The sequence below is a fragment of the Gasterosteus aculeatus genome, chromosome Y (genome assembly GCF_964276395.1).
Source record: "Gasterosteus aculeatus chromosome Y, fGasAcu3.hap1.1, whole genome shotgun sequence".
Classification (NCBI taxonomy): domain Eukaryota; kingdom Metazoa; phylum Chordata; class Actinopteri; order Perciformes; family Gasterosteidae; genus Gasterosteus; species Gasterosteus aculeatus.
In genome coordinates, this window is record NC_135709.1 from 17,022,524 (window position 1) to 17,047,043 (window position 24,520).

Below are 24,520 nucleotides of genomic sequence, written 5' to 3' on the forward strand. Positions count from 1 at the left end.
ATATTAAAACTAAATCTCTCTTATTTATGAATGACACGGGGCCATCCTCGCTGAGGTTGAGGGAGCTGAGCCTCACGGCGTCACAACGGCCACGTTTCAAGATGTTCGCCCCGCTGTGGACGGACACTGACCACCGATTTGCTTTACTTGCACAAGGTGGGGTGTGGGGGGGGAGGGTGGGAACGAAAATGGCACAGGGAAAGCAGGGAAGCGGGGGGCAAGGGGGCATGAAAAGAGGGAGGCCTCACTTTCATTGCTGATGACTGACTGCCCGCCATCCGGGCTCAATCATGATGTTTGATTGGCAGCTCGGGGGGTGAGAGGCGAGGGTGGGAAAGGGTGCAGGACGAGAGCTTAGAACGAGAGCTCCATACAGGAGTCCGCTCATTAATGATAAAGAACACATCAGGGAAAGTATGTTTTCCCTGCTATGTTGTTTGTAGGTTGAGATTAGTTTGTAATCTTGTGATGTAAGATGCACACATCATCCCGGGGCCAAGTCCAACGTGGGAGGTCGCGTCACAGCACCTGGCAGAGGCCATTTGGACTTTTTGTCTTCTAATTTTTCACCATTATTCTGAGGGTGATTATGTTGCCGGCGTATTCATTTGATTGTTTTACAGTTTACTCAGTCACGACGCAGTTAAATACCCTGAATTCACTTTGCAGTTACGAGGATCTGCAGCGGTTGTAGAGGATATTCAGGCATGTGTGTTCACTCTCAAGAGAGCAGTAAAAACTCCCACTGAAAGAAACCACAAGTCCATAGAACTGGTCATAAACCATTCAAGCCCACACTCCTTTCTCTCTGTACTTAATCTGCTCACCTTTTGTGCTGCTTCAGTATCCTCTAAAGGTTACTTCTCAGCAGGTGCGTCTGATTCGCAAAACCTCTCTGACCGTTTAAATCTGGACTGTTTTTTTTGATGCCCAATTGTGGCACTATGTGGCATGGAGTGCAATACATACAAAAAAAACCCAGGATATCCTTGAATGTATTGAAGGTATAGCAAGTGTGCAATTCTGATCGCAGTGCAGATTTATTCTTTTTTAAGTATAGTATTTAGATTTTAGAAGGGATTTCATATGACACCTATTCTATACTTGCAGCATTACATTAAATAATATATACGATAAGCTTATAAGATATTATGTATTTGCTGCGACCCCTTCGTGGCTTGTGATCTTGCAATTGAAAGTGAAAGCCTTTAAATTGCGTAGTATATTCATATTCTTTAACTGGTACACACAGTCCAAACGGTCCAAAGCTCTCTGTCGCCTCTGCCCATGACTTCTTCTTTCCCTTCTGTTTGCAACCTGCTGATGAGCCTCCTACCTCTGGCCTCCCCGGGTAGTGTCCCTGTCGGACCACAGTGGCGAGGAACAGCAGATTAACCATGATCCTATCCTCTCGCCGCTAGCCCCTTCATACGCTCCGTTACACCAGCATTTAATAGGAGGAGGGGACGCCATTCAGGCCCCTGATATGAATCCCAGACGAAGGGGACAAGAACAGAGCTTTCACCCACCCCGTTTCACAGAAGAGACCCCTTTCTGGCACCCTCTTATTTTGGTTGCTACACAGCAAATTGACCAGAGTTAAATTTCTGGTGTTGATAAAGATAGAGTCAATCGAACTCTATTTGGAATTGATTTAAATCTGTATGTTGTTAAATCTGTTTGATTTCACACTGCACCACAAAAGAGTTGGTGTCAAAATGGAGTGTTAATACTGTTATTGTGAAACCAACTCTATGGGTCGTCAGTCTCTCAGCTCGGGTGTAAGGAGTGACTACCCTCTGGCATCGCGCGAACAATAATCTCGTGAGAGCAACAATCTGGCGGGATTCAAGTAATTTACCTGCACAACTCAACTGGAACGCAACGAGCAGCACAACGTTTTCGAGGACAGTTTGTTCAAAATTGAAGAAAACGTGTTGCATTGTGTCGGTAAGTAACAGTTAATTAGATAACCTAATGAGTGCTATTATTATATACAGATGGACATATATTTAGACATTAGTAATATATTTATAGCCGCTCTAATGTAGGTTAACTGTTATGCTGCCACCTTTACTGCAGCCAGGCTAATGTCAGCTAGCTAGCAACCGTAACCTACGCTCAGAGCGGACAAACTACTGTACGGTAACTGGCAAGCTAACGTTGCCAAGCTAACGTTAGCAAGAGTTTGTTTCTTCTACTTTCACACGTTTTCTGATTACTGGTCTATTGAGTCTGACTGTGAGCAAAATAGAATTCCTGTTGAGTGTTTCAAGTTTGACAATGTAACGTTAAGTTACGTGACGGTACTTTAGTAATGCCAACATTCTTTCAAATAAATAAATGCTAGTTAGCTGGCTAGCTAAGAGCCAGAACCGGTTCCCACGTCTTAGCTGCATGAAAGCAAATATTCTCATACGAGGACTGGGTATATGTATATCTAAATTACATTTTGATTATCAGAAGTGTCGGTAGTTAATATGAAGTTACTATCGGAAAGTTAATCGGAAGGACTCCTTTCTCAAATACGTTTTACTGTGCTTATAGTTACTCAACGCCGCAGGGCTCAAGTTTTGAAGAGGGGGGGGTGAACGCTACGGCTGACCGGGCGTGGACACTACGTGCAGCGGTTACGGTTACAGACACAGTCGGGAAGGTTGGAGGGGAGCCAGCGCGGACTTTTTTTTCAGCGTGAGAAATACGATGTGTGGCGTAACACTTGACAATCATTGTCTTAAATACATATGATCTATCACTGGGTAGTAATTAAGGAAGAATATAATATGCTTAGTACTTTTTAAATGCTTTATTTAAGATTGAGATTGTTTTGTTACTGATAGGTACATTTAAATTGTCTTTGTTCTGTCTGCCATTTTGTAGATCTGGATGTTGAGCTGGTTGCAGATCAAGCATCCTCCTCTGTATTGACATCGCTGTCCCCAACTTCATCCCATTCATCCTTGGTAGTGGCACAGACTGCACTATCCCCAGCTTTATCCCATTCATCTGATTCCACCGTTATTCTGGAGTCCACAAGAAAAAGGAAAAAAAAGAAAGAACCCAACAGGGTTAATGGACCAGAATGAAGCAAAACAGGTAGAGCTTTGAATAAATACATTTGAAATCCAAAATTAATTATTTTTTGTAAATGTATCCGCAGTATAAAGTAATGTCATTAGAAAAGTTAAATTCTTAAAAAAAAAAACTAATTTACCGTAAGCATGCCATAACAATGTAATATTTCTTGGCAGATGGTTGAGGGTGTTCTGAGGGCCAATCCAAAGGATGAAGAAGTCTTCAATGAGTATGATAAGACTAAAACACTAACTGATGCAACCCGTAAACAAATGGTGAACATCCTGGTTGCAGATATGATAGAGCTACATGGGTAAGAATTGCAGGTCACTTGAATATGTCATGTGTTGTAGCTAAATAATGCTGTTCTGTATAAGTAGTAAAGGTGTATTTATTCTTACAAAACATACATGCTTAAAAGTAAACTATGACTTATTTTTAAAGGAGGGTTCCACCGTCAAGTGTAAGGACCAATTATGCACTGGGAATTGTGACTCTTTTTCCATACCTCCGTGATCCATTCTCCAAACTTGGATATGTAAGTTCTATCTGAAAACCAAATCAGTGTGATTTCAATATCTTCTTCACTTTTCTAGTTTGTACTCATCTTGTTTCAGATGAGTTTTTGTAGGTTGCTCACCCTTGCATTTTCAACCTGTTTTTTAAAATGTTTTGCAGTCTATTCACTGTCTACAATTTTTGTGTTGAGTAACTTATTCTTAAATTGAAGCATGAGATGCCTCTGTTTGTGTCTTTCTTTAAAAAGGAACACTACTATGATCCTGAGGGTAATACTGGCTTCATTTTACGGAGGATCAAGACGGTTCAACGCAACACCTTTGCTGGCTTGCGGGGTCGTTCCAAGACCGTTCTTCAGGATGGTCCAAAAACCAGGCGAGAATCTCTGTCAACCTGCCAACAGCTATTTGGTGAGGAGTGCAGGGAGGCGATATCTACAATAAGACATTCCAGCGATGAATCTGTGGTCAAAGAGAAGATGAGAGCGACTTTCCAGTATCGACAGAAGATGGTTGGGGATGATGCATCATCTTCATTCCTGGATGTGTTCCCTCGTTTTCTTGATGTACCTGGATTGGTAAGAAAACTCTTTTGCTTTGGTTGTAGTTGTCCAGTGTAGAACAGTAATATAGTCCAGTGCAGGACAATATAATATTTTTTGGCACTATACTATAATCTCTTTAATCTTCTTTTCAATCTTCCATTTCAGTATTTGACCTTTCATTAATTTTGTCATGTATGCTTGAACCTGTATATTAAAATATTGTTTTCCTTGTTTGTAGATCGACCAGGATTTCTCAATGATGTTTGGTGACGAAGTGTCTTAGAAGTTCCTGTCCAAGTGGTCAACTTTCTTCAGGCCAAACATCACAGACTGCAAGACTGGAAAGAATATGGATGAGTTGCTGTCAGCAACTGAATCTGAGTCTGAAGATAACAATGGTCAGTATAAAACGTTTTGTTGAAATATATATTTCAGTGTTATACTAAATAAATACATTTTTTATGCCTTTAGGATGGGACAGTGATATGTCTTCAATCCTTTTGCTGCTGCATCTACTACCTCCAACTTCAAGGGGCCAAAAAAAAACTGCCAAGATCAGTTCAGCTCAAGCAACCAGCCGTCTTGTTAGATATCTTAAGGTATGCAAAAGTTCCTACACCAAGAATCCCTGAATAGATGTTGGGATTCTGAGACAGTTTTGCTCTGTATATCTGCAGAAATGTGATCAAGATGTTATAGTAATTTATGTCTCTTAACTGACCTACAGGAAGGAGCCAGTATTACTACCGTCCTTGAGAGTGTCGACGCAAACAACCGTTCCTCCTTTGCATCGGTGAGCAAAAGAAGAATATCCAAAGGTTCTACCTTATTATCGACCGAAACCACTCCCGTGCAAGGCACACACATCAGTGGCAGCTTTAGACATTACATTTGGCCGCCTGTTCAAATGTTACAAGTACAAGGTGGGTCAGATATTACGGTACTGAGTACCAGGTTGGGTTGTACTTATGCACTGGATGTACCGATGATCTTCCTGTGTTCAAAAAGATCTGTGATATTATAATACATGAACAGCACGCTTTCATAATATCCTGTAATGTACAAACAATGTACTATGATGACCACTTTAGTGCATACTGTATAGAAGACCAAATGAATGTGTTTTCTGTCATATCTGTGAAGGCACTGACTTATTTTAGACCATTTGACAAGCAAATGGTCTGCATACTGTACAGAAGACCAAATGAATGTGTTTTCTGTCATATCTGTGAAGGCACTGACTTATTTTAGACCATTTGACAAGCAATGCTCTAATGACAATAGTCAAAGAGCATACATAGTGCCTTATTGTTACATTTAGATAAATGTACAGCAATGAAAAAATATTTGGTAATGTTGATGCATTTGATGAAATAAAAATGTTAAAGTAGTGAACTTGTCATTTGTATTTCTAATTATTGACATTTCATTTAAAGATTTTTTTTGGTGCGGGGGGGGGGCAGCAATAACACTTTGTAGTGTTAATGGGGCAACTCCTTTTATAGTATGCACATCACACTATAAGAGTTAATTAATGACTCCGATGAGTATTAATTTCTAACACTACCCACTGGTGTTGAGAAACTAACGCTTGAGTATTGTTAAATTTCAACTATATAAGTGTTAAAATTAACTCTATAACAGTGTTAAAATGGCAACACTTTAAAAAGTGTTACATTGACACTGTGTAGTGTGGACCCCATGGGACACTTTAAAAGTGTTGAAATTAACTCCAATAGTGTTAATTTGAGTCTGTCCATTTTGCTGTGTACAGGCTCCTGGGTTCAATGGCGGACTCCCGTTGTGCGGGGGACAAAGCCTCTCAGTCATCCGGCGATGGTTGCTAGGGGAGGCAGAATGTGTGGGGAGGGACGGGCTGCCGTTGTCCCAGACGAAATGTCTCTCTTAGGGCGGCCGAGATCTGGTGATTGACAGGTGGCTACACGCTCCACTGCGGATCACCCGGGAGGTCCGTGGGGCCTCATATCTGCGACCGTGTAAGTGTGTGTGTGTGTGGGTGTGTGTTCATGGCAGGTTATGTTAGTTGCTAAAGGGAACATGGGGGTTGGGGATATGGTACAGAAGGTTTCTGCTGATATGAAAGTGGCACCATTTTCTTACCTGTAGAGGGAGCTGCTACTGTTTTAAAAACAGCTGTTTGATCACCGTAACAACTATTAACGCTTTGTGTTGGTGTTTTCATCTGTGAGCCTGGCTGATAGTGGGACAAAAGAAGGTAAAGCTTGCATTGAAAATTATGAAATTCAAATAGAAATGCCCTGAAAGCTCACCTCAAGTTTAGAATGTTTTCTCATCACTTGTTTGTTTTGAAGTTTGAGCTTCACTGTGCAGAACGATTTCATGTTAGTTTTAGACAAGAAGGTAATTTTTACGAATGTTTCTCTGTGATCATCTAGTCTGACTTCAAAACGTCTATTCAGGAGCAGGATGTAGTTTAGACACCAATCATGTTCCGGTATGCAGGCGATTGAACTGCTTCTCGTTACTGATCACTGCATCCTCTCGTTACTGATCACTGCATCCTCTCGTTACTGATCACTGCATCCTCTCGTTACTGATCACTGCATCCTCTCGTTACTGATCACTGCATCCTCTCGTTACTGATCACTGCATCCTCTCGTTACTGATCACTGCATCCTCTCGTTACTGATCACTGCATCCTCTCGTTACTGATCACTGCATCCTCTCGTTACTGATCACTGCATCCTCTCGTTACTGATCACTGCATCCTCTCGTTACTGATCACTGCATCCTCTCGTTACTGATCACTGCATCCTCTCGTTACTGATCACTGCATCCTCTCGTTACTGATCACTGCATCCTCTTGGCTTCTGAACTGTCAATAAATGAAACCATCTAGGTAAAAAATACTCTTTGATGGAGATCAATTTATGGATTTATAATTTATGGATATTGATTAAAGACTATACTGGAGATTTTGACATTTTAAATAAATAGCTGGTAATAAATCGATAAAAACAGAAAAAAAGATAAAAGGTTAGCAGCATACTCATTGGTAAACAATTATGCAGTGTGAGTCTATGCTGTACGTTGTCTTATATTGTATACATACACACATTATTTATATGATGTTTGAATAATCTAAGATATTCGCTAAAAAAGAATAACAGGTCCAACAAAGAATTGTGAAAAAAGCCTGTGTGTAAGTGAGATAGAGAGAACGTATTGTAAATCAAAAAGGGCAAATTAAGGCGGTTTGTGTTTATCTGCATTAGTGATTATTCAAATGTGTGTCCCTCCCCGGCCTGGGAACTGTTACCCCGCCACTCTGTAGACACCAGCAGTCCCCGTTTCCCCCTACAAGGCCACAGAGGTGAGAGGGAGCAGACAGGCTGTAGGACGTGTGGATCTGAAGGGGTTCACACGGAACACCGCCTCCCCTCAAATAGACGTCTGGGACAGTCTGGGTTCTGCACTCCCAGACAGGGAGCCCTTCAATCCATCAGATGCTGCCCAACCCCGTCCCCCCTTCCCCTTGACCGTGACTCTCTGTCACCGTGGCCCTCCAGACAGTCTGGGGTTAAAGGGTAACACAGCAGGCACACATCAGACACGGTTCAAGTCCCCTGTGTCCATGTGAATGCCGAATGGTAAATCACCCTAAAAAAAATCAGCCTGTTGGAATGTGACTTTGAATTCCTGCAGCGAAGTACGCAGACACCTCAAGGACACCGTTGTTGTGACAATGTGAAGACCCTGGAAAACCAACAATTATGTTTTATTACATGCATGCATTCACGCTATCTCATCCTGCAGGAATATGGATTCCAACAAAAAAATGTATCCGTTGTCCGAATGGATTTTTTGTTACATTTAAACAGCGGTTTATCATTGAATTCAAAGAGAATCAGCTTGCAGCAGCATTAAGGACCATTTCCAAGCAGCCACGCCGCATTCTACCTTTCACCTCCGACTGCTGATTCACATCGATTTGTTAAGGAAGGGGAAGGGCTGCACCCTCATGAGGCTTTTTAAAAAAAGGCCAACTGGCAGAGTGTGACGCTGTGAGGAGCCACGTGTGAGCATGCGCAGAGCGCTGAAAGAGTCTCGAATGGGCTCGTCTCTCACATGCTGTCACTCTCTCGTTCCCCTCCGTCTCTGAACTCTTTTAAACTTGCATCACTGTTTCTTTTACCAAAACGAATATCGTTATCGTCTAATTCAGAGCCGTCCTCATCTCCCCTCTAATCTGAATTTAATTCGTAAAACATTTTATTTCTTTGGGAGACATTTGACATTCTGATAAGCTAATTTAAAGTCGGGACGCAAATCACAGTGTTGGTGTTTGTGGGCTCAGGACCAGTACAGGAGGACAAACAAAAACACAGTTTATGTCACATTGAGGGCTGTTCTCTCATTATAGACGTGGACGAGCAAAGTGACACACACACACACACACACACACACGCACACACACACACACACACACACACACACACACACACACACACACACACACACACACACATACACAGCTTCCTCTCCTCACTCACACGTCAGGTTATTTATCAGTGGACAAACAAGTAGATCGCCTTTGTTGTTTGAGATGCATTCGGGTTGCTGCTCAAAACCATCATCAGTTTTGGAATGAAGCCTTATACACACCCACTGATATAGATGGCGTTATGTTATGTTAGCACTTTGAATTTGAAATACTTTTAGTAGATATAAAGTTAAAGCACAACCTTATATTGCATTCGTTAATACAATTGATAAATAAGAGATTGAGTACATTTATTTTAATTGCTAATGCGGTTATTGTGTTTTTTTATTCACCTGTGTTAATTTAATTCAGCTCGTATTTTATACACCACTGAGAGTGTCATGGACAACATGTTGGTACAAGCCTACATCGGATTTAAGTTTGTTTCACAAAAAAATAAATTCAGAAAATAAGTCAGTAAAAATGATTAGTTATTTTCTCTCTTTTTTTAAAACGGTTATAATTTCCGTTTGTAAACTACAGGCAGTACACTGTTGCTGTTTTATTCACGGAGGGAAATAATATCAAGTTCCTCTGCATTTTGCATCCTCGAAAGTCTCGTTATAAATCAAAATAAATCGATTACTTTTGAATTAATAAGAATCGAACATCATCGCATGGCGAGCCGTCACAATATGAACAAAAATAAATAAATCGCCCCCCATCAGGACCCGAGCGGACAATCATTAAGGTGACGACAGATGAAATAAGCTCGTGCGCTCAGAGGAACGTCCCAGCGGTCCTCCATTAACTGCGTTACGGGCGGCGCTGATGGAGTTACGCACCAATCAGAGGGGGGGGTGGGGCACCAATGTGAAGTCGTAAATGATAAGGTGTAAAGTGTAAACGAATAACTAAAACAATAAAAAAAATTGATCAATAGATATTGATAGATATTTAAATTTAACAAATGCACTTAAACAGGCTGTATTGTTGGATTTAAAAATACATATAGCAAATGTAAATTATTGAATTTATAGGCAGGCTATTACTAAAGCTTTTTTTTTAGGAAAGACTTTCAGGAATATCTTTCTAAAGCACATTTATTCGTTTCTTTTTGGACCAAGACTTATCCCCAAACCAGAAGATAACTACATCTTCATAGAATTATTATTATAACCTTTTTTTAGACTTCACCATCAGTGGTAATTTCCCATAGGTATCATGCAGAGATGATGGTTTGTAAAATTTTAAAAAAGCATATTTAGCATATTGCTAGTGTGTGTGTGTGTGTGTCGTTGTTTTGTCTTCATCTTCACTGTATTTTATCCGGTCATTCTCCGGCAGACAGAAGCGCGCGTTCCCCTGGATCCCATTCTTTTCCGTTGCATATATTTCTTTCCTGTTTCGGAAATCCAGCATTTAGCATCGGCTCCCTGGGGGAGGAACCAATTGGTCATAAAGAGAGCCAGACTCTTTGGGAGGAGAAAATCGCCCCCTGTTGTTTTTAAACCAGCTCATCCAACGCTCCAAAATGCAGGGGCCCAGAGGCAGGGCTGCGAGGAGCGAGGGTGCCTCCGGTAAATGACGCAGAGCGACTCTTCTGAAGCGGCGGTGAGCCGGGTGGTGGGGAAGGACCTTGTAGGATGCATTAAATCAGCCTGATTAGGAGTTTTAGGCGAGGGCAGCGCTCGGGTCTGGCTGAAAGGCTGCCGGCAGCTCTTGAGTGATACTATTCACATCCCGGGAGAAAGGTCAGTGTCAGAAGAGTTCACAGGCCCCATCTCCATTCTCATGCTAAAGGATCATATACACATGGGCTTATTCAATGGCTGGAAAGGCATAAACAGTTTCTACTGACTTTCCCTCCAAAAGGTTTGAATTCTTTAACTTGAGGCCCCGTCTCTGTGTTCCTTTCCCTTCTTCTGAAATGGAAATTGGATTTAATTTGAGATTGTTGAACTTGACATCATCCATTAAAATGAATTTGCATCTACACTCTTGTAAGAAAGTCTCAATCATGTAAAAAATAAGGTACACCGACTGTACCAGAAGAGACATGGCATTGTTTTTTAAATATATAAACATAATCTCTAAGTCAGACCTTTTTTCCTTCTTTAAAAAAAACCTTGGAGGTATACCTGATGTTGTTACCCCTCACTCCTCCTCCCACTTTATATTTCCTGTTTTAGCGGTCACAAATATGTGTTTTGTGTTTTTATTAACTTCTTGAGGCGTTTTCCTGTCCGTCTCTGAGTCCAGTGGTCAATGACCAAAAGAAGGAAGTAGCCACTTAATCAGCGGCCCTTGACCTTTGGCTCCGGCTCAGACAACTCCCGACCTCAGCATCTCTCCAGCCTGTTTAACGTCCTCTCGGGGACTGTCCAGATCATGACCTCTGACCCTGTGCTGCCATCCAGGGACTTCACCAACAGGTCCCCGACCAGCCGCCCCGCACCACAAGAAACTCATCAAAAAGCAATATTCATCCCAAGTAGCACATCAGCGACTTTGGCAAGCGGCATGATAGAAATCCATTGAAACCTCCCGGCTCTCATTCCATCCCCACCGAGGATGATTTCACTAGTTTCCAGAGGGGGAATTAATGACCCAAATCAGTCGGTGTACAACATTTGGATGGATTGAAAGCCTGCTGACTCGTGCTTGGCTCTCCATGAGAGAGAGAAAGAGAGAGCTCCACTGATGCTTGAGTGTGATTTTAGATTCAAGCACAGCTCAGTTCTTTCATGCAACTCCCATGTGTCCTCACTGGGTTTGTGACTATTTTTGTCTCTTTTACAGTTTATTGTATTCAATAGTTCACCTTTATTTTGATTTGTAGATCCTCACTTTGGTCTACAAATGCAGTAGTAATAGTCTAGTTTTTTGTCTTTCTTAATGCAACAGCTCTTGTGCAATCTGTGACTGTGCAATCTGTGACAGCAATGCTTTTTATTCTTTATTTAAAATTTTAAAGTTTGTTGTAAACTTTAGTAAGATATTTTAAAACAAATTAAAATACATTTTCACACATTGAATAAAATGACATATATTAAATAAGAAATCCCAGTAAAATTGTTAAATTGTTGAAAAAAGAATATCAAACCTCTGATTCTAAGATAAGGAATCATTTTAATGGAGAGGAAATAATTTGTGTCCTAGAGACAGAGATTATCTCTCATAAGAAGCATGAGCATCTGTTGTTTGACTGCAGATGAGTCGGACTCTTGAGACTCCAGGAAGGCCTGTAATCCCCAAAACGGATACTGTGCCTGCTGAGCAGTAAAAACAAACCTTTCCAAATATAACACTCCTGTTATTTAGCCGTATAATTTTTCGCAGCCGATATGAACAGAGTGAATGTCTATTTCCGCAGTGTAGACAGTTCAGGCAGTCAATTTCTCTTTTCCCACACTGATCAACACACAACTCCCCGTCTGCTCCTCCTAATTAAACCTTAATGTGGGGTCACTCAAAGACCGCCTCGCGCGATCCTCACAGAAATTACCATTTGAATTTAAAAACAGAAAGCCGGCAGAGAAAAGGTCCAGCCGGCTTGACTCCGTATACTGTCTGTTTTAGATCGATCCTTGTTCATTTTTTTATTGAAGATTAAAGACAAAGTGCTATTGAAAACATTCAACATGAAAACAGTTGTCCGCATTGTAATAATCTATTGTTTCCCTTCCTAATTTATCACTGAAATAATTGCTCAAAAGCACGATTGTAACACAGAGATGAAAATATTTTCATTATTGATTTATTTCAAAGAAGAAATACAATCAGCTTTTTCAGTAATGCACTCCAGTCTTATAAATTACTATTTCATTTCAGACATATGAGAACAGCAGTTTCATAAATTATTAATTAAAACATGTAGATGCACTTTAGATATATCGGTGAGAACATTCAAGTTTTCAGCAATTTTAAAAATAATGTATATGTATCACACACATTAATACAATATCATGAACATGGATAACAGGCACATTTCCAGCTTGTACAGTAGCTCTTTTCTTTCTACGTGTCCTTTGCCACACAGGGCTGCTCTCCTCGTTTAGGTGACTGATGATCTCTGTTGAGACTTTCTGAAGACAGTATTTCGTTGAGTTTGGTCCAGGATGTCCTCGCGCGCAAGCAGGTTCCTTCAGAGCGCAGAGAGGCAGATCCTGTTCCCCGTCCTGGGAATAAACGATAGAGGGAGTCATTAGCATGAGAATAAAACTTTGTTCCATAAACACTCCCCTCTGCAAATAATACCGATTCAAAAGAAAGAAGTACGTTTTTTCCTCCCACTGCAATACATACTTTCTGGAGGATCATTGACATTCATACTGGGAATATAGCACCAAAGAACATTTGTCGAGAACTAGAAGATGAGGCATTCAAAATAAGTTTTATTATTAAAAAAAACGTTTTTATATCGCACATGGCTTTGAACATTTGTTGTTTTAAAAAGATTAACCCCCCCCCAAGACATGAAGGTGCAGACATATCAAAGCGAGTGATATGTTTAAGGGGCCCAATGATCCTGATACTGCCTAACACTCAAACAAACAAACAACTAAATCTGTTGTTGGGCATCAGATTTAGTTCTGCACATCAGAAATTGTAGGCAGTGTTTCATAAAAACAAACTTTCCTTTCATGCCCTGTCAAAATAGGCCCCTGCACTCTGCATGTTGTTCTTCTCTCCCATTTTCAGGCTGTATGCATGGGGGGGACCTTAAGGCTTTTATCCCCACAGGGACCCAGCCCAAACTCTTTCTCTGTCAATTTTCACCCACTCCCCAATTCAGACAAGGCTTTTCTCCCACCAACACCACAATGAAGGATTTGTCCTCGTTCCCTTTGTCCACCTCTGATATCTTTTTTTGACTGCTCCCTCTCCTCAGACAGCATGCAGCGTATGCAAATATGTGCTCTTTTATTCCTGGGTGAATGCAACCTTAAATGAGGACACACTTGCACACGTTTACAGAGGGGGCATGGAAACATGCACATATTACAATCAGTAGATTTGCATGCCCTCTCTGACACCCAGCCACTTAAACATTGAACACAGGCGATTCTGAAACGAGCAGACAGAAATATATTCTCAACTGATGCCACAGATTATTTTATCTATATATTCCTATACAGGCAGTTTATCTAAATGGATAAATATGAGACAAAGCTCTTTCTTTTCAATATAAGAAGTTATTGTACTTCACCAAAGCTGTGGTATGTTTGCTGTTTTATAAGCCCATAAGTCCACAGCACATAATACACAACGGCTGTTCAGATGTGTAGGATGAGGCTGAAAAATGGGACACAAGTGGTCCAACACAATAGCGGCTCTGAGGAAGAGGTGTAGACTGCTAATGCGTAACTCTAAAGGCTGGATGAATTATAATGGTGTCTGATGAACATAAAGCGTTCTCTCGCAGCTAACATTCCCAAGCTGGCCCGTGCCATCTGTGAGTATGCGTGAATGGGTTAGCGTTAACGTGCGTGTGTGTGCGTGTGTGTCTGTGTGTGTGTGGTGGGGGGTTGACGTCTGCTGGACAGCTCTGACAGTTCGGCCTTTTCACTCATACATTACAGAGCTGGCCGGCCTCTTTCCCATAGCAACCCGAACAGAGGTCAAAGACCATGTACCCCCCATCCACCCAGTCAACCACCACCTCCACCTCCTCCTCCTCCTGCACTGCAGGGTGGTCACAGACTCCCCAATCACTCCCCGACTGGCCGCAGACAGAGCGACTGCAGCCATGAACTTGAACTTGTATGAGTCGTATGTATCACGAGGATGAGCACACTCTTTTCAACCCTTAGCCTGGTATCAAATTCCCATACTGTACCAGTAGAGTAAAAAATAAATGAAAAATGAGGTCACACCAAGGATTCCCCTAATTCTCCTCACCCTAGAACCTCATCTCCTCCTGATATGATTACAAAGGGCCGCTGTATTAAAGGCTCAGTCACCTAATTCTCCTCTACTTTCATTGGAGCGTACGGGACCCCTACTCAGGACGCCGCGGCCAACAGACGTAATCTGAAAAGCCCGTGATGTAGGAACTTCTCTCCATCTTCTTCTAAGATACTTAATGTCAGGCTTTGTGCTAGATTAGTCTCGGCCAAAGTTACATTAAAAACCCCCGGATGATCCCCGCTTGACCCACATTGGACCTCATCCAAGACTATGGGCGGGCCCCCCGAGCCCCGGCTTTATAAATCACAGTCGAGCCGTTAAAACATTAATAGTGTCCACACACAGGGAGGAGAATCCAAAGAGGTAACCCAGGAGCTGTATGGTATTAACATTTTATCGCTACTATGGCTACGCCGCTTCACCCACACGAAATTGGAAGCGGGCGTCGCCTTCTGTTCCTTCATCGTGTCACACATTATAATTTTCTTGCACTGAAATCCCAGATAGTTATAAATAAATAACAAAGGAAGACAAAAAGAAAGGAAGGTAATCATCTATACTTATGTCATTTTATGAAGGCGAGATCAATTTTTTAGTTTGGTTTTAAGGTCATTTACAAGAAGAAATTAAAGCATGAATATTTAAGTGACTGTGTCTATAGCGTGCAGAGGAATATTCAGGGACGTTCACATCCTAAATTCTCCTGACACAGCGTCCAGGAAACTAAAACCCATTGTTCAGACGCTCTGGATTAAAAAAAAGGTTAAAACCATTTGTTTTCCATTTCCATTTGTAATTCTCATTTTATGTCAAGCTACATATTGCAATTAGTCAGAATAAGCAGTAGTAATCAATAGATAAATAAATAAATATGTTGTGTGTATTTTTTTTACACCCTAGTAATATTGATCCCTCTGCTAACACGCATAGTAAGAACAAATACATTTTACTGCTAGATTTTCTTCAGTCACCGGGCGTCTTTGACCACCCGGTCTCTGTTGACTGCTGCAGCCATCGCATGCACTCGCAGATCCTTGCGGGGTTGCAAATTGCTTCAGCAGGGCACGGCACTAGCTAACGCGAGCTCAGCAGATGTGGCATTGACACTGGTGGCAAAAAAAAAACAGGCTTGCAACACCTGCCTCCGGCGCGCATACGTCTGTCTCCGTTGTCTTTAACCCTTTCTTGATGCATCAGTAGTCTGACTTACAGAAGGCCACGTAAAGGCAGCTCGGAGTCTTTTATATGAAGAGAGGGAATGATCTTTTGACATGTGGGGCTGCCTCGCATATTTTGGGGAAGCACATGTACATTACGAGGCTGATTAATAATCATTATCCGCAGGTTACATCATTCAGCTTGCCCACCGCCTTAGCTTAGTCATTCCCGGTGAATCCCTGTTTCTGGCTGTCTTGTGATATTTCTGTGATGCCCGTCTGTCTGTTTCCCCGACTGAGTGTGACACAGACATGTGGATTGTGTTTGCAAGAAGGACAAAGCACATCCAGCTGGTAAACTGACGATAAAGAGTGTGCATGGGCGCACTTGCATGAAATACAGTGAAATTCCCAGTGTGAAAAAAAACATGTTGCGTTGAAACATCATTGCCTTACGCCTTTGATGCGACCGGAAAGGCAAAGCGTGATGTGCCGTGTGACAGGGTGCCGGCCCCCGAGCCTCTATATGCACGTCATGTCTGAATGCAGCAAGATCCTTCTCAAAACAGCATCTACATGCCTTCCAGACATGCAGAGGAGGCTGAAAGGACTAATGAACAGTCAGGTGGCACTCCAGGGCCCCTGAACCGCCGCCACCCCCCCCACCTCCCCGCCCCCCATCACACATATCAAACGCACATACACTCGCTCACACATTAAAACTCAGCAGCTCGCCCGACCCCGGTGATCCGCACGACAGTCTAATGTCTCAGGCATCTGCTCATGTCTAGTCTGGAGGGTCTTTCCCACCCTGCCCCCCAGCCCGGGCCCGCCGCTGCACCAGCTCCCACAATGGTGGGAAAGCAGGCCTTTACTGAGGGCGGAGGGGTGGGGGATGGAGGAGGGTGTGGGGGACTAAACAGCTATTGAGAGGGGAGAGAGCGGGGCTGAATGATAATGTGAAAATGCACGGCGCTGTTCATTAACACACAGGCAGCGCTGCAGCTGCACATGTTGGCCCCGGACACACACACACACCCACATGCTCACGTGTCACTTTCTTATAGCGAGCAGCTCCGCTCCATGACGAGCAGCGGTTACAGGAGCTTAGTGTGTCCGCCCCCGTCTGTGTGTGAGAGGTTACAGGGATGGGAGAGGTAAGGATTTGGAGCTTTGATATGCGGCAGACCCGGAGTTGGTTTTGTCGGTTTGTTTGATCAGATTTAAGAAATACGGGGTCTTTACATCACTGATTTGACATTTTCTGTGTCTGCCGTGCGTGACGTTGCAGTAGCAGAGTTATACGAATGGAGTTGCAGTCATGAAACGTTTAGGAATAATTGCCGAGATGATTTGAGATACTAAATATATCCGGTAATTTAACTCCATCAAAAATTCCATTTAAAGCCCTCAAACTGTCCTGAAAATTGTCCGTCCTGACATCACTACAGCTGCTTTGTGAGCTAAAACACATTTGTTCATAAAGTAAACTAAATCTAAAACTGTAACGGTTCTACTAATAACAAAGAAATGCAATTACCCAAATAGTTATTGTGTCGCCTCCTCTACCGAATTCACCTGAGAGCTTTAACTGAAGGCACATTAAGACAAGATAATATTAAACACTGTAATGTAAATCACACAATAAAAGCAGTTTTGCATGAATTCATCCACGAGGTTTGTAAAATGTACGCCATCGCCTGGCTTCCATCGCGGAGTAAAGAACCACCATGACAAGGGAGGATGGCAGGTTTCCTTCAACCAGTGCCAGCTCATTAATTTTGTTTGCTACCCAGCACCCCAACCCCTCAACCCCCCTCTCCCAGCACCAACTACCACCCCCCCCCCCCGCACCCTCCGCTGCCCACTGCCATCCCCCTGGTATCCGGGCAGAAAACCGTGATGCCGCTCACCTCGGTGTGCCAGCCTGCCATCTTAGGTATCGCGGTAACATCTCCCCAAGATGGCTCCTCTGAGCGTGCCCGTTCTCCGGGGATCCGGAAGGGTCTTTGTCCGCGTCCTGGCACGCCCACCCCTCCAACCCCCGTTGGCAGCACAGATGGTGTTAGAGGCTCTTGGGCAAAAAGGACGACTAATGGGGAAGAAGGAGGAGGAGGAGGAGGAGGAGGAGGTAGCAATTCCGGACCGACCGTTTTCTCCTCAGCTCTCGCTTCCATTTCTTTCAACGATGGCTCGAGCCTCTTTTCAGGGATCCACGATCATTCAATGTCGTAAATTGGAAGCCTGTAAAAAGAGAGCGGACGGAAGGGAGAAAACCAAGGAGTGAAACGGGAGAAACACATTTGCACTTTCAGTCATCAGCATAGCTAAACACAGGCTAAATAGTAACTTTGCTTTCTTCTTTAAACCTGTAACGCTTCACATTTGCACTGAGATGTGCTTGTAAAGTTATTAAAAATGTTTAAATCTCTGCCAGCTTTTCTCCATTAATGGCCAGTCCCCTTGTTAAGTTTTTGTGCGTGCATGAGTGTGTGTTTTTGCTTAAAGTCAAAGCACAAAAAACAATGCAGATTGCAAAAGGAACTCCCTGACTATCCCATAAATAAGACCTCAAGTGTTGTTACTCCTCTTCACTGAGGAACGGCGGCGTGCTGGCACGCCCCGACAGCGGGAAGCTCGGGCAAAGACTTGGACTGCCGGCTTTTTTCACATAAATCGCTGTGAAGCGAAGCAATTTGCCTGGTTCGACGGCGAGCTCTGCTAGGTTGAGAGGGTGAATGAAAACTCATCTCACTTTGGTGCCATTTAGGCTTTTGGTGGCATTCTGCGGGCCGAGCGTATGTGCGCCGCACTGAAGTGCCAAGTTCAAAAACTCAGATCCTGGCCCGTCTCATTCAGCCACGACACAATGTGTCCCAAAGGCCTTGAGATTAGCTACAGCTTTAAATGCATGCGCCAAGTGTCTTTTTTATTCCTGTGTGTGTGTGTGTGTGTGTGTGTAGGTTGCTCCAGCACTTGACTGCGTTAACAGGCGGAGACATTAGTGTCACATTGTCACATTGTCACATTGTCATGACTTACATGGAAATAGAATAGAGCCTCTGTTAAGTGTTACTGGTGACACTTGTGCTTCCCCCTCTGTGACAAGTTAAATGTCTCCTGTGAGAAAAAAGACACACTATGACGTAATATGAACTCTGTGCATGTATTATTCAATTTCATCTTCTTCTTCCACGGGATGAAAACAAAACGGTTGGGGTCTGTGCTGTTCCCCTCCAGCGGAGCGACCCGTTTAACATGCAGCACCACGTTGCAGAGGGCCTGAATGGACAGCAAACACTGTGTACAAGGACCTCATGTACTGAATCCTTAAAATAAAGTGGATTGAGATAGAAAGACAAACAAACAATGTCTACTACACTCTAAAGCCATTAATGACATCCTGGGATAACTTTTTTTTCAAATTTTTCAACGGTATTTTTGTTTTCTTCAGACCAACATGACTGATATTGCTGAAGCTAGTTAAACATTTTGTTCTGCAAAAAGCTCTGGAAATGTGTGTATACTATACTAAAAAGAATATAGAAAAATTAACTGACGAAGCATAAAAACGAATGCATTATACACACGTTTTTTATCGATTTGGGATTATTTAATGCTAATTGTTTCATTTTATTTTTTATCAAACTTAAAAAAAAAACACACACACACACACACACAAAGCAAAACGATTTCCTCACCTTTTTCCCAGTTGGAAGCTCAAGGAGTCCCGCGTCTTTCGGGGATGAAAACAACGTTCCGGAAGTCATTCCTACTTTCGGTTATCTAGCTTTATGACAGGCATTTAAAACTCATACAGCTAGATAACCAAAGACAGAAACAGACCCCCTCTCGCGCTCCGATGAAGCCCGACGCCATGCTGACGGGATCTAGAAGCAGGATGAAGAAGTAGGCCTTTAATATAAATTAAATTTAAAAAACACACACACACATTTCCAGCGTGTTTTATTGGACTTGCGGGCCACTGAGGATGACAGCAGCCGGACACCATGTGACAGGAGGAGACTGATCACGTGTGTTGCACTTTAACACAATTGCGTTGTTTAAAGAAGATCCAAATACTCCCTGTCGTGATAAGGAGTCTGGCTAAAGGCCTACTGATCACTGCCTCGTTTTAATCCACATGTTAAAGCCTTCGAAAACATAAAATGATTATTTAAAGATTTAGTAATAAAAGGAAATCAGTCTTTTGCATGTACGGGTGTGTGGGAGGCACGTTGCATCGGCACGCCTCGCGATTGACACTCGAGTAAATATCGGAACATAGTGTTACATCATTGACAGCGTGTGCAGTATTTATTCTGAATGTTTATTAATGCCGTTTAAACTGATGAGGGAAGCATCAGAAATGCAAGCAGCGAATCACGTGTTCAGTTGAATTGAGAAAAAAAATCTATTTCAGATGTCACACACTTTTTACTGCAGGCCTGTGAATGTGCAAAACTACCCGCTGGACCAACTAATCTCTTTTACAAGCAGATTCACTGCCGTAAAATCAGATACAAGCATTCGAACTTGTACATATTCTGCGTTTTTGACGTCATTGGATGATCACGAAAGGTCGGTGTGACCAAACCGGGCGGCCTGAACACATGACATGTGAAGGAAGAGCAGATGTGGCGGTCTGAGATCAACAGCTGGCCCAGTTTTTCGTTTTGTTTAAAATCTACTAAATGTGAATTGAGTCGGGCTTTAAGATGCTTTAATTTGCCCCGGGCTCTCTTTTGCTCCCGAAGGGGCAACGGATCCCCGACTTTTAATGAGAGCTGCGATTGGCCTACTTCTGCTGGAACTAGACTATTTCACATCTCAACGATCATCCGCATGAGCTATTACAGGAGCCAATTTATTACTGATGATAATAACAGACCGAAGAGCGCGGTGAAATATTCTGGCGTTTTAAAGAACAAGGGGACCAAACACGTGCCCTCGTTTTAAATGATCGGTTCAAAAACACGTTACGAAAAACAAAAAGTGAATATCTAAAAGTCAGACTTAACATGCATCCCGTGCACAGCCCTGCGTGTGCATCACATGGACGCGGCATGACAAGAGGTCCAAAAAGCAAACGCCGTGCGTCTCCACAGCATCTCTTACCTCTTCCGGAGGCAAAGCGGACTCTGGGGAGAAATGTCCTCCACTTAAAGGTCGCAACCAATTGTCCCACACGGCTCCTCCTCTGCGTGGACATCGGGCCCTTGTGAGAGAGACAGAGAGTCCGCGCGAGTCTGCTCTCAGGTGAGTCCGCTCGCATCCTCAGTCCTCCAGCTTCTGCCTCTCCTCCGGGCTGCGCGCTTCCTCTACTCGCTCCCGCACTGACGTCATACCCGGAGCCGGACCAATCACAGGGCCCGCCGCGCCGCAGAGTGCGCGAGGGACGTCTCACTCTGGCTTTTTGTGGTGTTTCTTCACCGCCGCGACTACACTCCGCTGCTTGGTTGATGGTGACACTTTTGGTTATCGACATGGCGTAGCAATGTGAAGGACAAACCGCCTTTTCTGGAGTTTATTGTCAAATATTCCCCGGTTTACCCAGTTCTCGTGAACATTTTAGATGTTATGATGATGTTATATGTATATAGACTCCAATCACACCACATTGTGATCTACTGTTTTATAAAAGCAATCAAAAAGGTGCGACCTATTTTTACAATTCAAGAACCGAGCTAATTGCCTCTGCAGCTCCTCAGAAAAACAATTTTATATACCTCCTGATTTATGTTTGAAAATGAATGGTCCCACTGCCGTGTTAGACGCACAAATTGAAAGAAGATCAGCAACGCCACGTGCAGCGGAGGCCAACATGGTTTTTGGTGCCGATAAATTGCTACGGATTCATATTTTCATAACAGAAGTTACTATGAAGTTACTTACCATGGCCTTTGTGTGGCGGTAAGCGTGCATAGAGAGTGCACGGCACATATACTTTCCGCCCTATAGTGTGTGTTTGCTGCGACAGGTTGTCGCAGGCTAGAAACAGGAGTGAGTCCTCTTCATCAATAGAGGATCTTTGAGCTCCGATCCGTTTGTATGTGAAGATCAGGGGCCACGGACAAGCAGACTGTGAGATCACCCCCAGTGAGCATTTTTTGGTTGAAAAGACGTTTAAAAGACGTCTATGCCCAACGTTGAAAAGACGTTGCAAAATGGTTTAAAAGTGAAAGTTGTTTCAACGTCTATTCGTAGACGTTGAAAAGACGTCTATGTTTAGACCACATTTCAACGTGATTTTTTAATACGGTAATATTTCGTCCTCTCTTGTGTGCTATATCATTATTTTAGAGGTTTAAAAAGAAACTACGTCCACATTTGTAAGTTTACCACCGATATTATAAATCACGTTGAAAACTACGAATAGACGTTGAAACAACTTTCACTTTTAAACCATTTTGCAACGCGTTTTCAACGTCGGGCCATAGACGTCTTTTAAACGTTGTTTCAACGGATAAATTGCTCGCTGGAAACGGACAAGTTACATACTTAAGTCACAGTTGTCATGTTAACATCCCTTAACAAGGACAAACACATTATTTTATTGATTTGTATTTATTATAAATATAACACTATACATATAACAGCACTTTTGCTAATTAAAAACAATACAGAAATAAAATATATTTTTCAGGAAAATAAATTATGGAATAAAAAGTGCAGAAACAACATTTCTGTGTTCAACAATTCTGTGTCTGTAGACCATTTTTCTGAATCATTGGAACTTCATTATAGATTCTGTAACAAGATGTGGGTCTGAGTCACTTGAGTTAGGATAGTATACCTGAAATCAGCTGCATCTCCCTCATCCTCACTTGAGGATTCTTTGTGTAAAGGGAGTCAGAGTGCACGGAGCAGATTCCTCTGGTCAACGTGTTTATTCAATTCAAATCATTTTATTTTGTTCAGCTTTGCAATCTGTAAACATGCAACACCCTATCCCCTAAACCCCAAAATGTAAAAAACCTTCAACCTGGAGAAACCTGAGGGGAAAACAGTAGGGAAGAAGGTGTGAACAACTTAAAAGATGTACAGTACATCCGATTCCTACAACATAAATGATTCTAATATTGTGGATTATTAAGCCAGGGGTAAGGCAGGACCAGTGCAGGGACAACCATCATCAGACGTAACCTCCATCAGATGCAACCACCACCCGCAGAAACCTGTGAGGAGGGAAGCACAACGGCAAAGTTGGTCATTTGGGTTTATGATGACAGTAATAAACTAGTAATAATAACAGCAGCAGGTGTGTTAGAACACTCATTTATAGATGGTTTACTTATTACATTATAAACAAGATAACAATTCATCTGCAACTTATGGTATTTCTGGAGTAACATGTCCAGGTATATTACACAGTATCATGCTTTAAGCAGCAGTAACTTACAATGTTTCGGCCTCTTGTTTACAGAGCACAACTTGTTGAATTCAGCCCTTCACCCTTGCAATCTGTATTTAGCCCCCATTGCTTTAAAAACGTATTTTTTTCAATGTGAAATGCAATAATATTTATGGGTACAGCAACAATCTAACGCATTAGTAACACCAAACACGCACAAAAATGTCTGGAATGTTTACTTTTGGTCCAGGTCATCATGCTGCACGCTAGCATGCTCCAAGCTAGCATGCTAACTAGCAAACTACCTGCGCTAACGCTAACTAGCTTAACAAAAAGGGCCGTCTTTCCCGTATCGGGTGGGCAGCACAAGTAAAACACCCGGTTATAGTTCCATGTGTGCTTCATCCAAACACTCCCGTACTTACAGAGTAGTGGAGCCGGTAGTCGTGGTTCTATCAGCCCGTTCATGTCGCTCTGCTGCCGTAACTTCGCCTCGTCCGCTCGGAGCTCTGCAGGCGTCTAAGAACTCGCGCATGCGCGTTACAGATGTGAGCGGAGTCACGTGTTTACAAGTAATGTTTGAACCTGCCCGCATTATTATGTCTTAAACGCATCTTATTGACAGCACGCATTCCGTAGTTTCATATTTATGAAGTTTTAAGCGAAATAGTAAATACGTTGAAATTACGTCTTCGCGTAGACCAAATTTCGCCGACCAGTTCATTAATTATTATGAAAATCTTAACGTTAATATTGTCTATCTTTCAACCTAACGTTACATCATGACACATTTGTCAACAAATTGACGTTTTCTCGCACGTTGATGTTTTATCCCATTTTTAGCCAGTTGAAAAGACGTTGAAATGAGGTCTTAGACGTTCAGACCTCATTTCAACCCGATTTCAACCATATTTCAACGTTGAAATTACGTCTTGTGCTCACTGGGTAGCAGAAAGTAAAATACAATACTGTTAATAGTTTCTCTAAATTGGGCAATAGAGGCAATTTGAACTTTTTCTCATAACGGGTAGTCTGAATACTTTTTTATTCCAGTTGAGGGTTGGACAGCAAAACCACCCATATTGGTTTTTAAATGTAATGGTCTGTCAATTAGGCAGATATAATTAGTGGATGAGAATTGCATTGAACATGGTCAGTGTAAAACTATTTGGAAACACAAACTAACGACAGACAACGTAGATTTTTAGGTCCTGCACATAAATTAATCAATATTTAATTAAAGACAAACAAATAAAAAAACGTTTTAAATCAACTGGACTCTAATATTGTTTTATTCGTGCTTTCTATTCCTTTGTTGATTTTTTTAATCACGTGGTGCATTCAGGCGCACATCACAACACGCAGACCTAACAGTTCTCAACTGTCCATATTTACATCATTCATTCTTTTTATATGCCTAAAATAAATACTGTGAGGTTCCACGAGCCTTCCTGGTCCAACTTTTGGAAGTAATGTGTTTTTTTAACAGGTTT

General features: G+C 42.4%; 1 protein-coding gene and 2 long non-coding RNA genes across 3 annotated transcripts; 1 reads left to right on the forward strand and 2 right to left on the reverse strand.

The window, feature by feature from the left end:
* Positions 1–2,956: 2,956 nt before the first annotated feature.
* On the forward strand, positions 2,957–5,527 carry LOC120813989 (uncharacterized). Its single transcript, XM_040169530.2, has 7 exons — positions 2,957–3,096; positions 3,252–3,388; positions 3,520–3,613; positions 3,842–4,171; positions 4,377–4,536; positions 4,610–4,737; positions 4,866–5,527. The coding sequence occupies exons 1-5, from the start codon at positions 3,073–3,075 to the stop codon at positions 4,419–4,421; spliced, it is 630 nt and encodes a 209-aa protein (XP_040025464.2). The 5' UTR covers positions 2,957–3,072; the 3' UTR covers positions 4,422–4,536; positions 4,610–4,737; positions 4,866–5,527.
* A 6,820-nt stretch (positions 5,528–12,347) lies between these two features.
* On the reverse strand, positions 12,348–20,975 carry LOC144391079 (uncharacterized). Its single transcript, XR_013454949.1, has 5 exons — positions 20,792–20,975; positions 19,375–19,563; positions 18,716–18,793; positions 17,587–17,917; positions 12,348–12,784 (listed from the first exon to the last, which is right to left on the reverse strand). It is a non-coding gene; the product is annotated as an uncharacterized LOC144391079 (long non-coding RNA).
* A 1,586-nt stretch (positions 20,976–22,561) lies between these two features.
* LOC144391080 (uncharacterized) lies at positions 22,562–23,577 on the reverse strand. Its single transcript, XR_013454950.1, has 2 exons — positions 23,453–23,577; positions 22,562–22,851 (listed from the first exon to the last, which is right to left on the reverse strand). It is a non-coding gene; the product is annotated as an uncharacterized LOC144391080 (long non-coding RNA).
* Positions 23,578–24,520: the final 943 nt, after the last annotated feature.

Bases quoted from the DNA above. Each gene is read 5' to 3' on its own strand.
- LOC120813989 (XM_040169530.2), top strand. From the start codon at position 3,073: ATGGACCAGAATGAAGCAAAACAG. The intron at 3,614-3,841 runs GTAAGTTCTATC...TTCTTTAAAAAG, and splicing joins CATTCTCCAAACTTGGATAT to GAACACTACTATGATCCTGA. The intron at 4,172-4,376 runs GTAAGAAAACTC...CCTTGTTTGTAG, and splicing joins TTCTTGATGTACCTGGATTG to ATCGACCAGGATTTCTCAAT.